Source organism: Rhipicephalus sanguineus, chromosome 1 (assembly GCF_013339695.2).
Source record: "Rhipicephalus sanguineus isolate Rsan-2018 chromosome 1, BIME_Rsan_1.4, whole genome shotgun sequence".
NCBI lineage: Eukaryota > Metazoa > Arthropoda > Arachnida > Ixodida > Ixodidae > Rhipicephalus > Rhipicephalus sanguineus.
In genome coordinates, this window is record NC_051176.1 from 139,110,050 (window position 1) to 139,134,113 (window position 24,064).

Genomic DNA, 24,064 nt, shown 5'->3' on the forward strand with positions numbered 1-24,064 from the left:
TCCGCAGTAGAGCCGGAGTCGTTGCCTCCTCTGGTGCAGGCACGAAGTCTTCTCCGTCGAGCTTGTAGCCCGTCACGATAGGCTGGCCGTCTCGCTGTACCACGTTGAACGTCACCCACATCTTGTTCTTTACTCGGCTGCGCCAAATGTAAAAGTCTACGAAAGCAGTGCGCCTTCGGTAGTTTATTGATGCTACATCATCGCCATCTTGTCTTCTTTCTTCTCTTCCCCCCTTCCTGTTCACGGTCGCTTCACTTTGTCTTTGTCGCTCTGGTGCTGCGGTTATGCTAAGCTTGCAGAATATTATAAACCTGTTACGAGCTTTTGTGGGAAAAGCTGAAGCCGTCGCGCAGCCATCGCAGCGTCGACGCTTAAGACCCAACCGCACGCACGCGATTTTCGAGCGACGGCGACGAGCGACAGCGACAAACTATCTCCGTCGCGCTGTCGCTTCGCGATGGGAGCGCTCACGTGTTCGCGACAAAGTGTCACGGTTGCTCGGTTGAAAACTATTGCGTTCACGCAGGTGAATTGCGAAAAATAATTACAAAGTTGATGAATGGCAACATGCCACATTTATTATTGTCTTGTGCGAGATAAGGAAGCAATAAAAGCGTTTCGTGACTTTCTTTCTTCGCAATCTTTTGTTTAACCGCGACAGTAGTATCTCCTGTGACATCGAGGGGGCACCCGGAAGCGTACGCTACTTACTCTACTAGGGTGCCTTGATGCCCGCGCGGGGGCGCCCGCATCGAGGCACTCTATACGCTACTACGTTAGTCGCACTTTGCAAACTGCGTTATGTTAGGATTAGTCGACGAGGTGTATCTCGACAACGTCTCCTCTTGCTGTCATGGAACGTTTGAGAAAAGCCGCAGCGCCTCACGTAACTGCCTCGCAAGGATAAAGGGTTTCCTCACACGACGACAATGTTGACATTGCAGCAAGCTACCACCAGGGCAGGAAGCTTCCACACCGAAACATCAAAACGAACCGTCGATAACAAGATTAGCGACAAAATACGGCCGCTGCCTCGCTCTCCGCGTGAGATGTGGCTGTAAAGAAGACAGTCTGTAACTTGCATTCCTTAAAGTACGCGCCGATAAGAAGCAGCAAGAGTAAATAGAGGATTTTAGTCTGTCCGGCACACTGCTATACGCAGAATGCTTTGCGTGTACCGGAATACCGGGTGTAAGCGGCGCACGCGCACGCCCGGTAAACATGGCCCCGCCGCCGAAAGAGATTGCCGTCCACCTCGAATCAAGTGGCCGTCGCGCGCTCTGTCGCTCGTTATCTCCGAACTGATGCTTTTATTTGCTTTAAGTTCACGTCCTTAAGCTTCGACAGCAAGGTATTCGTGTCGCTTCGGCACCGTTTTCGAGAGCCATACTCAAATAATCAATGATGTAGGCTTAGCGAGTGACATGACAATCCCGAAATCTCTTAGGTCATACATTATGTGTTTGTTAGTTGTTTTTATCCTCCATAGATAGCGCAACTTGACGTGGCGGCAGCTACGGCACACGCTATCCTGTAATGCGCTACGCCTTCGCTTTACCGGAATACCGCACAGACTAAAATCCTCTAATTGCAACCGAAGCGAGGGTCAGGGACGCTTCCATGTTGCCGGAAATCGTCCCGCTCACTTCCGGGCAACAAACGATTTTTTCTAGTTTCCCAGAATGCAGAAAGCTGCGACGCGACCAGCGACGCCGGCAGATGGTTCACCGCGACAGCAAATGCTCTAGCAAATGCTGTCGCTCGTCGCCGTCGCTCGAAAATCGCTTGCATGCGGTTGGACCTTTACGCGGCGACATTGAAAGCGAGCGTAATCCGTCAAGAATGTTCAGCCCATTTTCCGGCCGCTTGAAGCGTAGGCGGCGGGAGATGAAACGGGACAGGTGGGCTCTCTGCTTGTGTGTGTGTGTGTGTGTGTGTGTGTGTGTGTGTGTGTGTGTGTGTGTGTGTGTGTGTGTGTGTGTGTGTGTGTGTGTGTGTGTGTGTGTGTGTGTGTGTGTGTGTGTGTGTGTGTGTGTGTGTGTGTGTGTGTGTGTGTGTGTGTTTCTGTCTGTCCGTCTGTGTGCCTGCCTGCGTGCGGACGTGCTCAACAAGTTCAGCAACTTGATGCTGCTCCAACAGTACCAGAAACTTTCAACAAATTTTTGTTTTCCGAACTTATTCTTCGTAATGAGCGTGTGATGTGATGTCTGGTGGTGTGCCTTCCTCGCCTTTTTTTTCGTATATATTTCCCCACATGTTTACCGTTTTTTTTTTCTTCTCTCCAAGCGGGTGGGAAGAAAAGCGTGACGTGAGCCCTATTGGCGTAGCCAGAGGTTGGGGGGGGGGGGGGGGTCAATTCCCCCCTCCCCCGGAATTTTCAAGTTTGCATGTGTGCATGTGTTTGTTGCATGTGTGCAGGGGTGTGCGAATATTCGAAAATTTCGAATAACGAATCGAATAGCATTCTATTCGGTTCGCTACTCGAATTGAATAGTACATACTTGAAATGTCGAATATTTTTCGAATACTTTTCGAATAATCAGCATCGACAGGAGAACCCAGAAAGAACGAAACTTTGACACACGTGAAGGTAATTTTTGTTCTTTTAATCACTAAATTACCAATGTTCATGCAGCCCAAGCTTTCACGGGACTACCGACGCTATATTTATTCCCAGGTGAAGGCAATTTTTCTGGAAACTGCACTCGTACTCAGTTTTCAATGTGCTGCAGTTGCATCGCATTAATCAGTTCCTGTCTTCATCTAGTAATAACTGAAGGTGGGGACTACGACTGCCTTCAGCTTCGTGAATAAAATACGCAGTTATAGTGTTCGCGTAAATTGCTCTTCAGTTTTCAACACTGTTTACAATCTTTCGGGGCCGAGGCCCATGTTCTGATGACCGGTTTATTCGTTTCATTACATCTTTAGCTGTATTCGTGGTGTTCGCTTCATAATCGTTTAGTCGCTAAGTCTCAATTTTACAGCGAAAGCTGTTATGAGATCATTTCACCGGCCGGTTTTGGCGCCGTAGTTGTCCGCCGCCGCCGCCGCCGCCGCCGCCACCGCCGGTGTCCGTAACCAGTATCGCTCGAAATAAGAAAAAAAAAAACGAAATAAGAAAAAAACGCCAGGCCTGCGCTGAAACCGCAGCACAGTCACAGCGAAAGCTGGAAGAGCGGCGTTTCTAGAGCCCGTTAAGCTCTCTTGGGGCTACAATACAAGTACACTAGAAAGGTACCCACTACGCCACAAATCAAAATTGATGTGAGGTTCGGAAGCACCCACTAAGCCATTATTCGTCATTCTATGGAGAAGCGAGGCACCAGCTACACGTCTGTAAGGCATTATGTGCACTTTATTGACGTGACGACTGATGACGATGAAGAATTATGGCTCAGCCCTTTGTAATGGGTTGGAATCTTTAAATGGCCCACCAGTTATGCAATTTGCATTGGGTGACGCCCGGTCGCTATTTCCCTCTCCCGTCATGCTGTATACGTTGACGTGGAAGAGAGACGGGGAGGGGGCAAAGAACTTTATTGAGACCCCGAGGTAATGGATCATGCGCTTATGGGCTTCCTTGGCAACCAATACAAGTGCACTTGCGAGGAAACCACTACGCTATAAATCATTGTAATCCTACTGAGACCCCGAGGAAGTGGATCATGCGCTTATGGGCTTCCTTGGCAACCAATACAAGTGTACTTGCGAGGAACCCACTACGCTATAAATAATTGTAATTTTTTAGAAGTAGGGCAGCAGGCACTGTGCCATTTTTCGTCATTCTACAGAGAGCGTTGGTACCTGCTAAACGCATGTAAGGGATTATGCGCACTTTGTTGATTCTGCGCCGGATGACGATGAAGAATTATGGCAGTGCCCTTTTGTAATGGGTTGGAAGCATTCAACAACCTACTCGTTGCGCAATTCGCAATTGTTTGACGCCTGGTTACAGAATTCGCGTTGTGCGACGCTTGGTGCTTATTTTAATCTTCTACCACGCTATAATGCATATGCTAATGTGGTTCCTTCCCGACATGAAGCCTGTATAGGACCTTTTTGCAAAGCAGTTTCAAGCACCGGCATGGCTCAGAGGTTGAATACTGGGCTCCCACGCAGAGGGCCCAGGTTCGAACCTCGTTCCATCCTGGAATTTTTTTCTTATTTAGTTTTTTTTCTTATTTCGAGCGATACTGGTTACGGACACCGGCGGCGGCGGCGGCGGCGGCGGCGGCGGCGGCGGCAGCGGCGGCAGCAGCGGCGGCGGCGGCGGCGGCAGCAGCGGCGGCGGCGGCGGCGGCGGCGGCGGCGGCAGCAGCGGCGGCGGCGGCGGCGGCGGACAACTACGGCGCCAAAAACGGCCGGAGAAATGATCTCATAACAGCTTTCGCTGTAAAAATTCCAGGATGGAACGAGGTTCGAACCTGGGCCCTCTGCGTGGGAGCCCAGTATTCAACCTCTGAGCCATGCCGGTGCTTGAAACTGCTTTGCAAAAAGGTCCTATACAGGCTTCATGTCGGGAAGGAACCACATTAGCATATGCAATATAGCGTGGTAGAAGAGTAAAATAAGCACCAAGCGTCGCACAACGCGAATTCTGTAACCAGGCGTCACACAATGCGAATTGCGCAACGAGTAGGTTGTTGAATGCTTCCAACCCATTACAAGGGCTCTGCCATAATTCTTCGTCGTCATCAGGCATAGCATCAACAAAATGCGCATAATACCTGCATGCGTTTAGCAGGTACCAACGCTCTCCGTAGAATGACGAAAAATGGCACAGTGCCTGCTGCCCTACTTCTCAAAAATTACCATGATTTATAGCGTAGTGGGTTCCTCGCAAGCGCACTTGTATTGGTTGCCAAGGAAGCCCATAAGCGCATGATCCACTTCCTCGGGATCTCAGTAAAATTCGTGGCCGAGGTCTTCGTAAACCACAATCGTTCACCTGGAGGATTGCTCATGTCCTTCTCTCACCCCCACCAGAACAACATACATGCAATGTCTTAGCTCTCTTAGTGAACAAAACTTCAGATGGCGAATAAATGTTTGTGCTCGAATCCCTGAGCGTTCCTATCATTAACGAGGGAGAAGACGTCAATGTCCTCCCCGTTCCTGAAGTCCCAGAAATGGCCATTGTACTTACTATTAAAGTACATGGGGACGCTCTGGCTTCTCGACATTAGTCTCACCACGACTTGGGGGCATCACCTATACGCCAGGGGTATCAAACACGCGGGCCGCATGCGGCCCGCGGACCTTTCGCTAGCGGCGAAAGGTCCGCGGCGATAGGTATGTGGCGAAAGGTATGTGGCGAAAGGTATGTGGCGCCGGGCCACGGCCCGGCGCCACATCGACAGGCTGCTAGGATCATCGCCATGTTCGGAAGTAGCTACTTGTGCGAACAAGCGTTCTTCTTGCTGAAGGTGAACAAGTCCGGTCAAGGATGAACAGCTGCGATCGACCATGAGTATCGCTTCCACACAAGAAATTAATCTAGGCATTTCTTCTCTCGTCGCAGCTAAGCGTTGCCAGGCATCAAGTCAGCGTGTTTAGAGCTTACGCCGTCATTTTGTGCTTCACAACTAATAAAGTTTTATGACGTTGCTGAATGGCACCCGCCTTATTTTCTCGGCTATCGCAATTAATAACGCTTTATTTGGGTGGGATACACAGACGTGCCTGGTTTCAAGCATCTTTTTTCGTGAGACCCTCCATGCGGTCATCATATGCCGAAAAATAACCGCGGAAGGAAAACTATATTTCAGAATCGGCGTCTCCAGATTCTAGTCGTTCTGGAGATCCGTGTCGATATGTTTCTCAAGTTCTGACGTCAAATCCCCTTCAGAAATGAGCTATATATGAGATATGGTAAAGGCCTTCTTTCAAATGGCAGCGTTAGCCGACATCTTGTTAAAGCCCTCTCGGTATCAATTCCATGGTATCCATTCCGTTGCTCTAACTCACCGCTGGTTGTCTGTTCAACGCATTAAGTCGCCGGCCCAGGCCCATTTCTTTCGTTTAATGCCAAGTGGAATATCGGCTGTCCCTGTTTGTTCTTTTCATATCGCTGTGCATTCTGATTTAGGAACAACGTTGTGTCCAATCACTTCTGAAAATTTGCAACAAAGCGCTGCAGTAGGAATAGTACGTCAAAAACGTCAAAAAGTATCGTAGACCGAGTGTAACGCTTGCAGTGTGACCCTCAAAATGCGCTTGATTTATGCCTGCCTAATCGTCGCTTTGACCTATGCATCATACTGAACACAGATATCATGCCACATATGCAGAGAGCGGTCGTATTGGCTTCGCCTGAAAAACAACTGAAAATAATATTTATTTAGTTTCATTTTTGTTCAACCAATCAATCGTTAATTCATTCACTTATTCATTCATTTATAGGGGTGCGCGAATAGTGAATTTTATATCCGAATAAAATGCGAATTGAATACTGTACCAATAGTTTCCGGATAGTAAGGCAACCATTTTTGAAACAGCCTTAAAATTACAGAACATATAATTTGAAAGAAGTTTTTGCAACCTTTAAGAAAGGAAAGTTATGATTTTTTAAAAGAAAATATATACCCCAATTATGTAAACTGATGTATAGAGCAGCGACTTGAGCGTTCGAGATACATTGTAACTGTGACTGTGGGGTGAATGACAACAATTACTGCAGTATTCAAAGTGGCACTTTGTCACGAGCTTTTAAATAAAAAACGGGACGTAAAAATTAAACAACGTTCAAACGAACACCGTATATACAACTAAATATGCAATGAAATAGATCAGTTATCGCAGCATAGGCCTTAGCATCAAAAGCAGGTAAACATCGGTGTATCTGCAAGAACAATTTACGCGAGCACAATGGTTGCGTCCCTTGTTATTCATGTAAAAGTGCACAAAAACGCAGCCCTGTACCCCGTCTTCAGTTACTGCAAGATGAAGACACGAACTGACTGATGCAATGCAGCTTGCAGCATAGTTGCAACAAAAACGACTCCTCGCAGCTGCAACGTTTTGTTCTTTGGTTTTTTCCCCTCGGTGCTGATTGTTCGAAAAAATATTCGAAAAATATTCGGTATTTAGAATGGGCACTATTCGATTCGAGTATCGAATCGAATAGAACCCTATTTCATTCGTTATTCGAAATTTTCTAAAGTTCGCACACCCATATTCATTAATTGCACCTTCAGGCCCACCAGTGAAACAAATATAGTGGGGGCCGGTTCAGGAAGGCACACAAAACGGGGAACACATACAGAGATGAATCGCATAAGTATTGCGCCTGGCACTGCAAGAGAAAATTACCTAAATGCAAAATCGAAGGCCACACAAAATTCGAAAACAACAACTGACAACAATCGTGATTAGTATGGAAGAGCATTCGTTAAATAATATTACTAATAAACTTGCGAAATAGATCCCTGTAAGCTATACAAACAAGTTGGTTCCAGTCACGACAAGCCTGTAGGAGAAAATGAATCGCCGTTCGTCATTGTATTCTCGTTCCTTGGAGACTGCCCTCGGTCACAGCAGGTATTGGCTCGAAGTTGAGGGTATGACGGAAACCCGTCTGACCGGGAAGAAACATACTAGTTGAAGGGATCCAGACACCGACCAAATGATTTAAAAACGAATGTATATTTTTTTTTTCGTTTTTAAATCATTTGGTCGGTGTCCGGATCCCTTCAACTAGTAGGTATTGGCTCCTGTCTACAAAATCTTGAAAACAGTACTGGAAATTCGAATTTCTGATATGCAGCATACATCGCATATACACGCCACAAATACAGCTCCGTAAACGTTTTCCTTCAGGATATATATCCATTTATTGTTGTATGTATACATGTGTAAATCCGGACTCTCGTATTAACAAGCAAGCTCATTTATCTTCGAGCGTCTGTGTTCGGGGTTTTGCACTTACATGCGAGAACTGTAGAATATATAGTTACGAGTGAGTCTGTGAACATAGCTTTTGTTCAAGCTGCGTATATAAATTTCAGTAACTTTTCCCGAGAGCAATGCACGGCAAATCCCCAGGCGCGAGCTCAGATACGGCTGCCCGCGTATATTCTAGGATGGATGGATGGATGCTATGAGCGTCCCCTTTATAACGGGGTGGTGACATGTCTGCCACCAGGCTCGGAAAAAAAAAAGACCTTTCTTGTTTTATGTTGGCCTAATACCTTATCCATATTGATTAAATCTATGTTATTATACCAAATAAAAATATAAATTCACGGTCCATCTCTCTGCCTCTTAAGGCAGAGTGACCTTATTTTTCCCCATTATTTATTTTTGTACTTTATCTCTACCTTTCTGCCACCAATACTCTAACCGTCTCTTACTTATTTCTATCGCGGACGTGTTCAGCTTTCCATTGTTGCCCCTAAAACCCAAGGCTTCCTGTAGACTCGTGCCCACACGTATGCCTGGGTGAATATCGCCACATTCAATCAGTACATGTTCCATCGTTTCCTTAGTTCCCCCGCAGCATGTACATTGTTCTTCTTCGTTACCTCAAAAATCGTGCGCGCCATCTTAAGTTGGAGAAAGAAACGACAGCGGCGCCATCGCTGAAACAGTTGTAGAAGCAGCCGATGAGGCCTCCGAGAGTCGACCAAATGCGAAAAGGCCACGCCGATATAATCTCAGAGCCCACGCCGCCGAGCTCCGGGTGTGGCAAATTTCTACCAGAGGGCACTGCCGTAATTTCATGCGCTAGCTTTTTTATTACCTTTGATGCAAGTGGCTCGCATCAATTTAATAGTATAAATTCCTGGCGTTTTGCGTGCGAAAACCATGGTGCGTTTATGATGGACGCCGTAGTGGAGGGCTCCGGTAATTTCGACTATCGGGTGTTATTTAACGTGCACTGACATCGCACAGTACACGAGTCTCTAGCATTTCGCCTCCATCGAAATGCAACCGCCGCGGCCGGGATCGAACCTGCGACCTTCGGGTGAGCAGCCGAGCTCCGTAGCCGCTGTACCACCGCGGCCGACTCGCAAGCAGGCAGTCACAAGGAAAAAGGCAGAGATGGCTAAAGCACGAGGCAGCAAGCCGCAGGACAGGAATTTGGTGTAGAACTGCCAACTTATGGGATATGCTTCGCGTTATATGTCAGGTGGCACATATAGCCAGCTGGTAAGCCTCAGCGGCCATACACCGGCGCCCACTCGGGAGAAATGTGAACGAGACGGGTGGGCGAAGAAAGACAAAGGCCGGGGTTCCGGCTAATTTTATTTGATACATTTTGCACCAGTCAAGCGGGAACGCAGTGATGTCACATACACATGGTGCATGACACATTGTCAACTTCCTCTTAAGTCAGCATATGTCCATCGAACAAACAGGGGCCTAAAGAGGCCGCCACGCAGTATGGCCACACTAAGGTGCCTGCATTCTCGCTATGAGGGTAACAAATTTCACGGATCTTCAGAATTACAAAGTACCCTGGTAATAATTACATTTGCTTTGTTTGAAGAATACCTTATTTTGTTTGGGATAAATGTACACGGAACTTTTCAACGCGTGATGACAGTGAAGGATCTAATGAAGTACATGACAAATGCGCATAGGTGACCTTCAGTTATGCCGCTTTCAACTTGATGAAGGAAGCACCCTTGGTGTAAACATTAGTTCAATGCCTTGAACAGGCTTCAGCACCATGTCTATGGCCAACTCAAGCTTGTCGATAGGGACTTTCGAGCTGACATTGTAGCGGCGCAGAATGTGCGTGAGAAGAATCTTTTCTTCTCTCATTGCAAATCTTTGTCCTGTAAAGAAAAAAGAGCAAGGTAGAAATAACATGGGAAGGTAGAAATAACAGAAACCAAGATTAAAAGACTGAATTATTATTTTTTTTTCGCCTTGTTACTTCACGGATTGAGGTAATCGTGAAGGAACAATAAGTTTGCGCGATGATATGCAAAAGTGACCGCGATAATAAAATTTTACGGACTAAGCGAGCGGACAGCTTACTTGACAGAGAATTACCGCAACATATCGTATCAATTCAATATTGCAAATTTGATTAGAGGTTTGTAGCATTAAGATCATATTTACGAAACAATCAGCTGTTAGCATTGGTAAGGGCCAGTCATGTAAATCAAGGAGGTGGTGTGAAAACATAGGCGCTTACTTTAATCCGCCTGCCACGGAAGAATATTTATTTCAAAAGCTTTTGTTGATGCTTTGGAGTTTCACTGTTAGAGGGCACAAGCGCAAGCTGTCCGCAAACTCGTGGCTTACCGATACAGTTTCGGGGTCCCGCCGAGAAGGGTGCATATGCGAATGTGGGCATGCTTTTTACGCCCATGAATCGTTCTGGTATAAAGCAGTCTGGGTCCTTAATGTACTTAGGATGTCTCTGAAGAAAATAGAAAGCCATGACGGCCACTGTGCCCCGGGGAATAGTGTGCTGTCCTGCAAGAAATAGAATGAGAGGGAAGGAAAATTCACTGCCCAAGGGCACACTTAATAGCCCCAACTGTCTAAACAAATAGTTTCTTGAAGGTAATCTGGAATTATGAATTGGACCAGTTGACATCTGTTCTTGGCTACTAGAGCGTCATTTATGATGACAAAATCGAAGAAACAAAAGTACGAGCCACTGTTTTGTGCTGTCGTATTATGTCTGCCCATTTATCTTCGTAATTTTTGTTAGTATAATATGGGCTTAAACAGATCGTTTTTTTTTTCTTGGGCAATTCTGAAGCAGTAAAATACATGAGTGAACGACACTCTAGTAAATGATACTAACGTCTCCATCATGGACGTGTGCGCAGATTGTTAGTGCACAACACAAATACCCCAGTGCCAAACATGTTGAGAGTGTTTATGACCACATTACCAATAAATTCTAAGCGCACAGACAGACGAGGGAAAAAACACGTATGACGCACAGGCCTCGTCTGTTTGCGCGCTTAGAATTTATTGGTCATGTCATACCAACCCGCCCAAACCGCCACAATTGTGTTATCGCCACAGCTCCAGCTCTTTTGTATAGCATCGCACAGGGAAAAGCAGTACATGAGGGTTCGTCTCCCAGCAGCGGGAACTAATTTTCGTACTCTGTCATGTCCTTCACTTCTTGGCATTTTTTATTTCTTTATATTTCATTAAAAACACAGTTTTACCGGTGTCACACGGGAACTTTTGATAGCGATCAGGGCACATCAGTATCGGATTTCTTGATCACGGTCAACAATGGTCGCTGTTACACGGGCAAAACTAATCTGGATCGAGTTTGGCGCAGACGTTAGCGAAATCGCAATCTGGGAGCCAGATCGCTCCCAGATCGCGATCCACAGATTACGATCGTCTTGATCGAGGCCGGGCCTGATCGTTATTAAAAGTGACCGGGCAACTGACGTGGATCGAGCCTAATCTGGATCGGCCCTAATCGCGATCAAATGTGGCCGTGTGATACCTGTATTACTTTTCATGAGCTCACCTTGGTTTCGGTTTCTTTTTCTTTTTTTTTTTTCGTCTATGGACTTACTTGTGGTAGCTAACGAGACACGAAAGCCATCGATTCTCCTTATTTCTATCGCTAGTGCACAGATACAGATGGACTATTTTAGTCGCTTTCCAAATGTGCAGCAGTATAAACTACAACAACAACAAAAAAGGCTCCTTTCTCGATTATATTAGAATTTCAGGGGATAACAGAAAGAGTTGCTGCTAATTATGTTATCGTATAAATAGTAGTCGATAAAGTAAAATCAAGGCACCAGGGGCGTAGCCAGAAATTTTTTTCGGGGGGGGGGGGGGGTTCAACCATACATTATTATGTTCGTGCGTGCGTTTGTATGTGTGCGTGTATATGTGCGCAAGCAAAACTGAAAAATTTCGGGGGGGGGGTTTGAACCCCCCAACCCCCCCCCCTTGGCTACGCCCCTGCAAGGCACGATGCGTTACTAATTGGTGAACTTAAGACGGGAAATGTGAACCTGGGAGTCGCTTTGCTAACTCTAAGTGGAATAACGGAAGTTTGCCATGATCACGTTTTATCTGCTGCAATTTCTTTTACCTTTCAGTGAAAGTCGCGATGGGCATGCTAAGGCACTTGTTGTTTCAGGAATACGCAATGCTTTAAATGTCTAACTTATCATTCTTGAACAGTCATGTTAGTTGAACGCTGTGGTATGCGCTGGTTCCACGTTGCAATTACAGTGCTTATTTTATGCTTAGAAAACTTCAGTCTGCTAAGCTGTTAACGAACCTAGTCCAAACAGCCTGATTTCCCTTTCTGAAAAGTAAACCTGGCAGATACTTCTTGCAACTGCTGGACTTTTCAGCTACGTTCAGGAATGTAAGCTTTATGTCAATATGAGCTGTTCCAACAATACTTTGGCTTGATTAGCAGTTAAATCGATCCTGTTTTGAGTGGCGAAGGCTGTTTTTGCTGCGAAGGCTGACACAATGTACTCGGGTCAATGCCCTCTTTAGTGTTATTATGTCCCCCTGGAATACGACTTTTCAAATGGTGCCGAAGATAGCAAAGAGAAGCATAGGGAGAGTTCAAGGTGACCGCAAGTCAGTGAAAGCGCAACCAGCTGACCCAACAGTAGCACTGACTGATAAGAATAGCTTTTTCAGGTTCAACAATGCTATAGGCAAACTTTTTTTTTTCTGGAAGGCTCAGTTGTTGTGGGGCGTAAAATGTATACACACGTGGCATAAGGAATAACGTACCAATTTTCGTGTCTCTTGTTACCAAACGACTCAAAAGTGGCCCTGGAGGATAAAGCCTCAATGCCTCCTGGAGAGAGAGAGAGAGAGAAAAGGCTGTAAATATAATCCTGATTAAACTGTATGACACATTTTAGTTATTTCTCGAATTAAAATAAAATTATCTTTACAAGATTGCGCTGCTGCTTATATTTACATATATCTAAACGCTCTTCTTTTAAATATACATGTAAAATCTGAAGAATATTATGGCACACAACAGACGGTCGAACGCCCTGTCCTGAGATTTTAGAATATAGGAGGTGGTTGTGTTGAATGGTCGGTTTGTTAGAGTGCTTTTGTAATTGACGAGCATCGTAGCTGGATACATTTTTTCCTCTTAAATACAAGCCTTTTTTAGTCATTGTGGAATGGACGTGATTTCATGCATGTAATTGTAACCTCTATTAGAATATTAACGCGACAGCGTTAAAGAGCTCGTATCGCAGAAATTCCGCCGTCGGCGTCGGTGTCGGCGCCGTTGGTTGTGAGCGAAAAATCATCATCTTGTCCGTGACCGAAAAATCGAAAAAAGCTGCAAATAAAATTAATAAAAATGTTGGGTCCGAGTGAGAATCGAACCCAGGCCGTTTGCGTGGCAAGCGGGTGTTCTACCACACAGCTACGCCTCTTTTTTTTTTTTTATTGCGATAGCAATTATATGGACAGTCTCGGCTGGATTTTGCCGTCGCCGTCGCCGCCGTCATGCACCGTATATGTATAAGTATGTATATATATAAAAAAGCCCCAAAGAAAAATATTTCAGAGAAATGCTTCCGAAGCGCGGAATCGAACCAGGGACCTCTTGCTATGCAGCGAGTGGCGCTAGCCACTACGCCACGAAACGCAGATCCTTCAGGTAGCTAACGGCGAGCGTTATATACACACCCTTTACCACTGGACGGACTCAGAGACGGCTCCGCTTATAAGCGTTTCTTCATTACCAGCGAGATGGCGTTAGGAGCGCGACAGGTGCATTTAAAAGTCGTCGGCGAGCTCGCCCGCGCGAGCAGACAGCGGAAGGGCAAGGAGAACCTTGCCCTTCCGCTGTCTGCTCGCGCGGTTTTCTTTTTATCTTTATTGCAGGGCTTCAGTTTTCAACAGTGAGAAGAGAGTACATCCTGTCTACAATTGTTTCATGGTCAACAGTAATTCCATGCGAGGTACCCAATCGGGTACATCCTTTGCAAAAAAAAAAAAAAATACACAGCCACGCCTCTGCTTGGAGCTGCACTGAAAGTAACTTTCATGTTTCCCAAAAATACGCGTCCTCTATACAGGTGTCACAGTACGAGACGTAATAGCGCAGTAATATTGCGTGGTACCAGCGTACATTGCCATCGGGCGTCAAACCATGTCAATATCATAACGACTTGGTGGTTTAAAGACAGCCACCCATTACAAAAGGCACACATATTACTGCGCGTATTCCCTTAAGACCACGCAGTGGGTGCATCGCAACTTCGAAAAATCTCTCGCGCATAATTGCTCCTGGCTTAAAGCATGCTACCCATTACATAAGGCACACACCTTAGTGCACGCATTCTGTTAAACACTCGTAGTGTTCGAAGTGCGCACTAGGGGCAGGATATCGCTATCGCGTTCAACTCTTAAAGGCGAAGCTTAAGTGTCCCCCAATTTTTTTCTTGGCAATGGCCTGGCAAACTTCTTCACTCTTCATCAAACATTTGTTTAAGCTGTTTTTGAAAAAGAATGGATGCGCTTTTATTACGGCCCAGCCTATCCCAAATTCTACTGTAGAATCGCTGTAATGCTGCGTTGGAAAGGAGCAATACACCGATTGATAAGAAAAAAAATGATGGCTGATCCCTCCGTCATAGGAATCGGTATAGCACGAAAGTGAGACGTGTCGTCACAGAAGTAGTTGATTGTTCATAGTGCATTGGTATATGAGAGCTTGTACAATGTCTACGGTTTGGCAGATATAGCACCGCTTGATGTGGACGCGCTCACGTTGTGACACACCTCCGTACCGACGACCATGCCGACGACTAACGCCCATGATCATGATTTAACACTTCCTGTAGCTGAAGTTCTTAACATATACGTGGACAACGCATATATTGAATCCCGCACAAAGATGGCATCAACAAGCACATAATAAACACTGATACTCGATATGCACTCCTTCAAAGCGTCGTGAAAGGCGAATAGAAACGCTACGCGCGTTGTGTCTTCCCTCTAGCCTGGCCGTTACTTCTCACATGGCGAGCGGGGAACGCGGTGCAACAAATAGGTCGCGAAAGTCGGAACGAAAAGTGGTCGGAAACCTATCGCGACAAACATCAACACCCGCGTGACGATTAAAGCGCTACTAGGTGAGGGGGGGACAAATAATGAAAACAAAAAATTAATTAAACGTTTATTTTCATTAGTTTTAATTTTATTTGTCACGAATTAAATTAGTAGATTACTTTAATCAAACTTTAGTCTTGGGTATGTCGTTGAGTGGCCAATTTTTTTCGTTTATTTTCAGAAACAGCGGGCACATGCAGGCAGTCTGGTAACATGGGCCAACGGTTTCTGGCATTTTCAGATGCAAATGGCGTCGCTCGTTTTTGCGCAGTAGGTTTGTGCCTGTCATCCGTAGGTGATTTCCTCGGATAAGCGTTGTTTTCTAGTCGTGGTACTTGGCAGAAGGTAATATAGCCTATCGCAGCCATCGGGAACCGTTTCAGTGACTGTGTTTTGCCAGCGCACGGCCGGCGTGCTGTCGCCCTTCGGTACGATGAGTCCGCCACGCTACGCGAAGAAACGCTGCGCTGTCTACGGATGCAAGAGCAACACGTGTGCAAGGTTTGTGTGCACGTTGAATTGTTATGCTACTTCTGATTTCTGTGTTATATATTTTGGGGTAATATCCTGTTCAACTGCAATATTTCGCCAATAAAATACACCTTATTTATCAAATCTGTCTTTTTCGTCTTCCCGTTATCTTGCGGGCTTCCATTATGGAGCCGTCATAGTAATAAGAAAAAGAACGTGCAGCTATAAAAAAAAACTAAGAAGCGGCGCCCTGTCAAAAAATTTCATAATTTCGCGCCCATCGCGTTAAAACGTCACGTCATTTCCGCTTCCGGTTGTGATGTCATCTTTTTCTTTTTTTTAATTCTGTTTGTCCCCTCCTCACAAAGATGGCGACTGTTGCAACAACTTGCCACGGGCTTGACACGTGGGCTTCTACGGAAGTTACGCTACCAGGTGCAACAGCCAGGCGAGCGTCGGAGAGCTATTTTTCGATATGGATGGAGGCTATGAGCGAGGCTTGTGTAAAGCTGCCACCTCACGGTGTGTTAAAGCGTTGACGAAATTAAACTTACATTGGAAACGCGCCGAATGGAATGGTCATAGCAACGGCGCGTTTTTTTTTTTTTTTCCGAGCCTGGTGGCACAGATGCCACCGCGCCGTTATAAAGGGGACGCTCATAGCATCCATCCATCAATCTGAGAGCACTGCGAGAGGAAAGTGAGAAAGGTAAAAGGCGCGTTCACGTAGCCTCCGTAATGTGTTTGGCGGTAGCTCAGTGGGCTAACCGCCCACCAACCATCGTCGCGGACCAAGAGGTCATGGGTTCGACTCCCGTCAACAGAGCATTTGTCTTATATTTTTTCTTTGCCATCTGATGGCGTTTATTTTGCTGACGTACTTCCGTGACGGAAATACGTCATTAAAGTGTTGGTGGACCACGGCATAAAACACTTTCGTGTTAAAAAAAAAAGGCCGGCGAAGCTCGCAGTAGTAGCGCAAGGCTGGAAGCAACAGCGGAGATATATAGTGGTGTTCGGACACCCGAGGAAGAAGGTGCCCTCCCAAGCCCATGTCCCTGCCCCGCCACACTAGTCACGTGACTAGTGTTACGTGATTTTTCTGGCGGCAACATGCTCGCAGAGATGCTATAGTACTCCCCAAACATGCTGCGAACGAATGATCACTGCTGCAAGCAAAACAGAACCTTCATCGTAAAAAAACCCGCATTTCCCCGAAGGGGAGTATGAGGAAGTTCGAAGCACGGGGTGATGCTATGAGGGGGCGCGCGCGACTAAACTGCAGAGCCGAGCGAAGGAGACGGCAGCGAGAGAGCACGCGCCAGCCGACCCCACGGAGGTCTGGCCGTTTTTAAGTGCAAAGCACTTTTACTGATGATGATGATTAAGTGTAATAATGATTTAAAGTGTTGTTGTCATGATGCATTTGTACACACACGCACACATTTATATATGAAGTATTATTTATTTATTTTACACTACACCCTTTTCGTATGATGCAATAATGCACCTCGCGAGTGCGTCACACACACACACACACATACACACACTACACACGTCACTACAGATCAGCAGTCTGGCGTGTGCTCCAGGTGCTTAACCACGCCAAGATGTTGCCGCGCTTGACCAGTCCGCGCTTGTACGTAGCAGGACTCAGCAGCCTCCGCTTCACGTGCACGTCTATCGCAACGTCCTCGGTAACCAACCGCGGGAGACACTCCACCATGCTCGGAACGTCGATGGGCACGTTCACGATCTGTCCCTTAATGCCGTACTGACCGTTGCCTCGAGTCAGCCGCCGAATGCTCATGAAGGGAAGTCGAGGCGAGATGAGACGTTCTTCGACCGGGTTCAGATCGGGGAGATGAGCGGGACGAGGCGGGTACGCGTAGCCGTGGCTCTTGCTCAACGGCGGGACCCGTCCGGCCAGCAGGGACTCGCGGCACGAGGCGCACACCCGGAACGCACCGAAGGGAGCCAGCTGTGGGTCTTGCGCATCCATGTCGTCGCATCGGTGCTCGCCCGACTGTCTTCCGAACTCGTTCCAAAGAACCCGCAACGCGTTCAACTTGTTGGCGGCGTTGCGCACGGCCGAGATGGGGCTCAGGTTGTTGTCGAACCACAGTCGATCGCACACCGCGCAGCTTTATCCGAAGCTGCGGTCCAGGAAGTCTCGCTTGAAGCGCGCGTCCGGCCGATCGAATTCGAGGGCCCGCGCTCGCTCACGCATCGCGCGTCCCTGCGCCAGATCGGCTTCGGGGTGCTCGGCTCGCTTCGCACGCTTTCGTTCGGCGTCTCGCCGCCGGCCTTCATCACCATAGGCAATGCGCCGCTTACGTCTCTCATCGGCCTCTCGAGCGCGGAGTTCGGGATCCGCAGCCCGCTTCGCCCGCCTGCGCTCGGCAGCACGGGCCTTAGCTTCGGGACCGGCGGCCCGCTTACGCGCAGCATCACGGGCCCTTCGTTGCGCTGCCTTGTCTCCAGCCGATGCGGCATCTTCAACACGCGTGCAATGCTCGAATTCGATTGCGTTGTACTAGTTGTTGGAGGTATCGCAGTCGAGGTTGATGCCTGCGATGGATCCATACCTATGACGGCGTTCACCACAAACCACGAGCGAGAAGTGAGAGGCAACCGGCGGACGTTTATATACGGGACTGACGCGCCGGCGCCACACACACAACACGTGACGGCGGAGCGAAACACGCCAGGCGGTTGGAGAGGGGGTGAGCGGTGGGGAGAGTACGCACACGAGGGGCTGTTACCGGGCGAGGGGAGAGGCGGCGGCCGAGGGTGAGTGCAAACCTAACGGGGGGAGAGGCACACCAGCTGCATGGCGCCGTGACGTCACGGCGCGGGGAGGGTGCGAGGAGCCGGCGCGGCGCGCGCAGCCACGGCGCGGAGGCGCCAGCTGCACAACGCGCCGTGACGTCACGGCGCGGAGCGGAGGGCGGAGCGCGCGCAGTCACGTGGGGCGTGACGTCGCTGCGCCGTTGCTACAGACGCTCCTCTCCGCTCCTCGCGCCGTTGCTAGGTGAGAGGAGGAGGAGCGCGGATGCCGGCGGAGTTTTCGGGGTCGCTTAAGAAGTGCATTCGCACTTAAAACTGCTTTTCATCGTGAAAAACTACTGAGTGTCCGAAGGGCCCGGGCCGTAGCGGAGGAGCTACATCTTCCCGTGCCGACCTTGGTGGAGCCACCGACCGGGTGAAGAGATGGAGCCTCTTCGCTTCCACCCCTGATCCCGATCCCTTTGGTCTTTCTCAATAAAGTTCCTCGCTCGCTCGGTGAAGGAAGCAGTAAAAGATACTGAGTTGATTGCGCTCGGATTACACGTACCTGTTTTGTTTTTTTTTCTTCTTCTTTACACAAGTTATAGTTTAAGCACCCTATATGTCAAATCAGATTTGTAGGTAATCGGCTTCTGTGAAGTTGTACGCTTTCTTCAAAAGTGATATCGTTACGTAATGCGTCAAGTGGCAAATAGTATAATTACATGGAGCTAATTTGATCCTCAGATTGTTCAGCGACTATGGTAATCGACAGCATATAGTGTTTTCCCATGTTTTCATCGAAACAGCACCGTGAAGCCTTTTAAAAACTTTTGTGAGGGTGGGCTGCATATTCTACGATCACAAATACGTGTGTCTGCCAGGTAATTTCCAACAGTGAGCGATTTTTGTCACAGTCCCAGAGCATGTGATGTGGCGACCTCAGTCACATGCTCTGGGACTGTGACAAAAATCCGGAAGGTGCTAACTCCGGAACCCTTCCGCCGCGGTGGGCCGCTGCCTTGCGCAGCCTCAGCCTCGGCGACCAACTTTGGGCTGTCCAGCAGGCCCGCGAGGCGGCGGTGAGGCAAGGCCTCGACGTCCCCACGTGGGAGACCTAAAGCCCAGTCGGCGAAAGCTCTGCCGGACCATCAATAAAGTTGTTACCAACCAAGGGAGCGATTTACTACACAAATTTATCTCAACATTCATTTGCGAACTGCTTCTCTCTATTTTTAAATTGTGCTTAATGCTTCAACCAAATATTGCTCTCGCGGTTTTTCTGAAAATAATTTTATAGCATCAGCCAGACATAAGGGCGTTACAACCAGGAAGTAAGCATTTACGGAAAAAATGTATGCACATCGCATCATTCCATCGCCAAATATTTCCTTAGAATAATATTCTGGTAACGTTGTAGTGTGTGAGGTCATCATAACCCGGAAGCATTTATTTTTATCTGGTTAAATGACTTTCATATAATTTATTCTTTGGATCAGTTTACCCTAATTAGTTCAATAAAGGCGGCATGAATTGCTCCCCAACTTATTGGAAGATGTTCGTACTAGTGAGGTTTACGCATATTACACGGCAAATATTCAGTGCTTGCTACTTAGCCAGCTATTGAAGTCGGACAACTCGTGCGTTGACGACATACCTTCAGCACGCATTCCGTATACGTGAGTCCTTTTATCGCTTCCGTGTTCAGTGACTTCTCTAAGTCGTCTCCAAAGGCTGCGTCCATCTCGTCCCGGACCTTGTTTTGAATATCTGGATGGTGGCCAAGCAGGTAAAGCGCGAAGGCAAGGCCTGTAGCTGTGAAATCGAAGCCCTAGACGGGAGAAATACGGGAACTGGATGTGCTGAGTTCATACGTTGAACATTCGAGAGGGCAAACGCTATAGCGTTTGTCCTCTCTAACATTTGTGTCCTTTTTTGGGGTGCCGGCAAACATGAATATTATTTCAGTGCGAAAAGTTTACTCACAAGCATAGGTTTCTTGTGGATGCGAACACTCGTTCATATTACCTTTTTTTTTTTCAGGCTTCGCACTCAGTAAGGTTGAAACTCGGGTCCTACTCATTGGCACTCACTCACGTTTGTGGTCAATTCAACTCACACTAACAATTAGTCGTTCGCGTTCACACTCACATCCACTCGCACTCACGCGCACACCCTCACATTCACATTCACGTCCAATCGCACTCATCGGCGCTCACCCATATTCATACTATATTTTGCTACCACTCATACGCACCCACTCACGTCCACACTAGTGTATACTGACGCCCTTCGTCCCTGACTGACACTCACGCGTTTCAACAAGACATTAGTCAATAGAAGCAATTTAAATACAATAGAGCCCGCCTCGGATCGCCTCCAATTTAATTCAGTATAAGTCGTCTTGTTCTTTCAGATCTGCCAAATATTGCTCCAAACTATTTCTGTGCAAGTATATCTACGATTCAACTGCAGTGGATGCAGAAGCGCAGCTTCAACAGAATCCTAGTTCTATTCAGGCACGGTTCAAGCAAACCCCTTTCACTGACATAACCTTAGGGCTATTGCTGTACTTGCTATCGCAAGCGGGGAGTGAACCACGAACTGGTATCTCCTCCGTCAAGGAGCATACGTAACAAGACAATCCTTCCAAACGGAATGAGCTATATTCGCTTCAATAACCATAGTCTACCGCTTTGTAGACGAGTACATGTTGCAGTGGCTCAAAAAGGTTATTTATGACGAAGACATAACGACCTAAAGCTACCATTTCTAGCAGAATCGCCAGATATATTATCTCAGATTATATGATTAGATGCTAATGTGTTTGATAGTGATAGCGCTTCCTATGCTGAAATAGCTCCGAGTATCCTTGTATGGAAAAAAAAAATGGCGAAGCTTGCACAAAGCCGCGCAAGGCTTGAAACGGCGAAACTGGACGATTCTTGAGACTAATCTGCTTGCTTCTAGGTTGTTTCTCTTAGCAAGGTGATTCAGGTTCTAGGTTGCTTCTAGGTTGTTGCTAGGCTTTAGCTAGGTGATGCTAGGCTGTTTGTACGTTGATTCTCAGCGCAGAGAGGTTCGAGTTAAACCACACATTCACAGACACGACACGGTTGTCCAAACCCCAGCGACAGAGACTCGCGCTGAAACCAAGCGCTCGCAGCTCTTATAGATCTACGAGCACGTTGTCGTTGCCGTAGGCCTTCCATCGCGTCTGGGTCTGCTCGCAGCCGCCGTTGCATTTCCCGTTCCCTAGTATTCTCTCGTACGTAGTCGGGGTCTTCGGCTCGCCGCCGTCGCTTCGCAGCCATTTGTTGGGATAACTGTTGCCTTCTTCATTTTTAGTGGACCAGCGGCGAGTAGTGGGATTTACCCAATTTCTTTGACACATACTCGTTTATGATGATGATAGCTTTCAGCGATCGACTCACAAGGAACGACCTGCTAAACAGCTTCGCTGTTAAGAGAGGAACTAGAAGTGGTTCACCGACGCACAGCATCAGCTATATTAGACGCATTTCCTATGGCAAGATACCGCAACGAGAATTGGAGACATTGCAGATAGTTCAGAAACAGAAGAAAGAAAAGTTGGACTAGAAGCGCCAAAATCATTTAGCTTCACTTATCTTAACCAGAAAAGAAGTAACATTTCATCATGAGGCGTCACGTTTTTTCATTCGTCTCAGGAAAGATGTGAGCAAACAACCTGGTTTTTTCTTGTTTATATTTGCATGTAAACGGACACTGATGTCATTTAGCAGACGTGCGCGACATGTCTTATCGGGAACACCCATTACGTATGTTAAGCAGAATATGAAGGCGCCGTGTGCAAGTGGCAATCATTCAACACAGAAATGTAAATATGTAGGAGTCCACGCATGGTGCGCTCATTTTATCCATGATTCGCCATGCTTCGCATGCATCTTTCGTATGTATGGAGATGTATGTGGTATATAAACGTACATTTTAAGGGAATATTTCTAGCGAATCGCGAGTACTCAAAAGCATCTCAGTTAAGCATAGTACATATAATTTCTTTTAGGCTCAGGTAGTTTACCTGCTTTGGTTCAATCATTCGCGGTTCACTCGTTTGCTGAGACAGGGAAATACTTTTCGGTGACACTTCCCATTTCTTCCAAGCGCACATTTTGACGCTCAGCTTATACCAGCGACTTGGGCATTTCTGACTGCGCATTTCTTTTTTTTTTTGCCTTCAAAATTGTTCGAGACTGCCAACAAAATTTTTCCTAACACAAACTTTATAACTATCGGCAAAGCAAAAATGTCCTCGAGTGGAATATTTAGAGAAGCTTTCAAATGGAGGAAGCATGCTTGCGCTCCTTCTCCATTCAGGGTGCAGCCTCCTGTAGCTTATTTTCATCGTAATATAATCGACAGCGCAACGGGTTAAACACGGACAGAAAGAAGAGAAGGACACAGCGCTGAACTCACAACTAAATTTATTTTCGAAAAAAAAAGAACATATATACAGATGAGTCACCAAGACTAAGCACGGGTGTAACCACACAAACAGATCAATCATGTCTTGTCTAACAGATACTTGTATTCCTCATCTAGAAGAATGATTGATGGATGACTTATGCACTTGTTGTTGCATCTAATAAAAAAGGCTTCAGCTATTTCACGCGTGCGTTGATCAACATGTCTATATTTGATAGTGGTTTTCTGCATGTGGGGCACACATCTACATGATCTACAATGGGATGCCAAATGCGACGTCACAGCGGCACCTGAAAGTGTCAACTCATGCTCACGTAGGCGTACGTTTAGGCAGCGCCCCGTTTGGCCCACGTATTCACTGCCACAAGAGAGAGGAATGGCGTACACCACGCCAGTAGCACAAGGCACATTCTTGCGAACATGATTGGTGACACACTTGTTTCCTTTCCCTGGCCTCTGACACAACGCTCTATCTACCCAAGCGCACACATCACCTACGATTATATTACGATGAACATCCACCAACTAGCCCAACTCGCGATCTTGCTTCAGCTTATTTTCGCTACATATCATTCACTCTCCTTTATGCATGGGGAGCAAAGCCGACGCACACCACCCTGAAGTCTCTGATACGTGTACTTCTCGCGACCTCGAGCCACAGATGGAAAAGAAGACGCCCTCATAACAAGCGCGCTCTAAAAAAAAGGGAGGCTAATTCAAATGTCGCAGGCGATTATTTCAATGAGCAATGCTGTTTGTTCAAGTAGCTTACCCCAATCAACATGGTGATCATTTCGTCTCGAACATCGATTTCACTGAGAGTGCCTTCGTCGACGCACATTCTGAGAAGAACTTCTAGTAGAGAATTTTCTGAAACAGGGTCTCTGATGCCCTTTCTGTAGTCGGCGATTCTCTTCTGCAGGATCTGTAAATGAATTCAAACCTCCCTATAAGAAAGGCGACATACCTTGCCGCCGTAACGGCTGTCATCCCCAAGTTTCATCTTTCAAGATTGTCGCAGCGTTCTTTAATGAATAATAATAATAATAATAATAATAATAATAATAATAATAATAATAATAATAATAATAATAATAATAATAATAATAATAATAATAATAATTAGTAGCAGTAGTAGTAGTAATCATTTCTCTAACATGCCCAGGAACAACCGTAAGGTCTTCGTGCTTGCGCAGGCAAAAAAAAAAAACAATAAAACGTTGGAGAACGCTTGAGCTTCGTCTCAAGAGTAGAACGCGATAGCGTAATTGGCCTCCGTTCGCTTCGCCTTCTCAATCGC

The 24,064-nt window shown here is 46.9% G+C and overlaps 1 protein-coding gene across 1 annotated transcript; it reads right to left on the reverse strand.

Moving 5' to 3' along the window:
• Positions 1-9,219: 9,219 nt before the first annotated feature.
• LOC119398994 (cytochrome P450 4c3) lies at positions 9,220-23,683 on the reverse strand. Its single transcript, XM_037665812.2, has 5 exons — positions 23,537-23,683; positions 19,958-20,131; positions 12,709-12,775; positions 10,261-10,434; positions 9,220-9,785 (listed from the first exon to the last, which is right to left on the reverse strand). The coding sequence occupies exons 1-5, from the start codon at positions 23,603-23,605 to the stop codon at positions 9,610-9,612; spliced, it is 660 nt and encodes a 219-aa protein (XP_037521740.2). The 5' UTR covers positions 23,606-23,683; the 3' UTR covers positions 9,220-9,609.
• Between the last annotated feature and the right edge of the window lie 381 nt (positions 23,684-24,064).

Excerpts from the sequence above, each read along its gene's own strand:
- LOC119398994 (XM_037665812.2), bottom strand. The coding sequence starts at position 23,605 with ATGTGCGTCGACGAAGGCACTCTCAGTGAAATCGATGTTCGAGACGAA. Across the intron at positions 20,132-23,536 it reads TGATCACCATGTTGATTGGG|GGCTTCGATTTCACAGCTAC; the intron begins GTAAGCTACTTG and ends TCTCCCGTCTAG. Across the intron at positions 10,435-12,708 it reads AACAAGAGACACGAAAATTG|GACAGCACACTATTCCCCGG; the intron begins GTACGTTATTCC and ends TATTTCTTGCAG.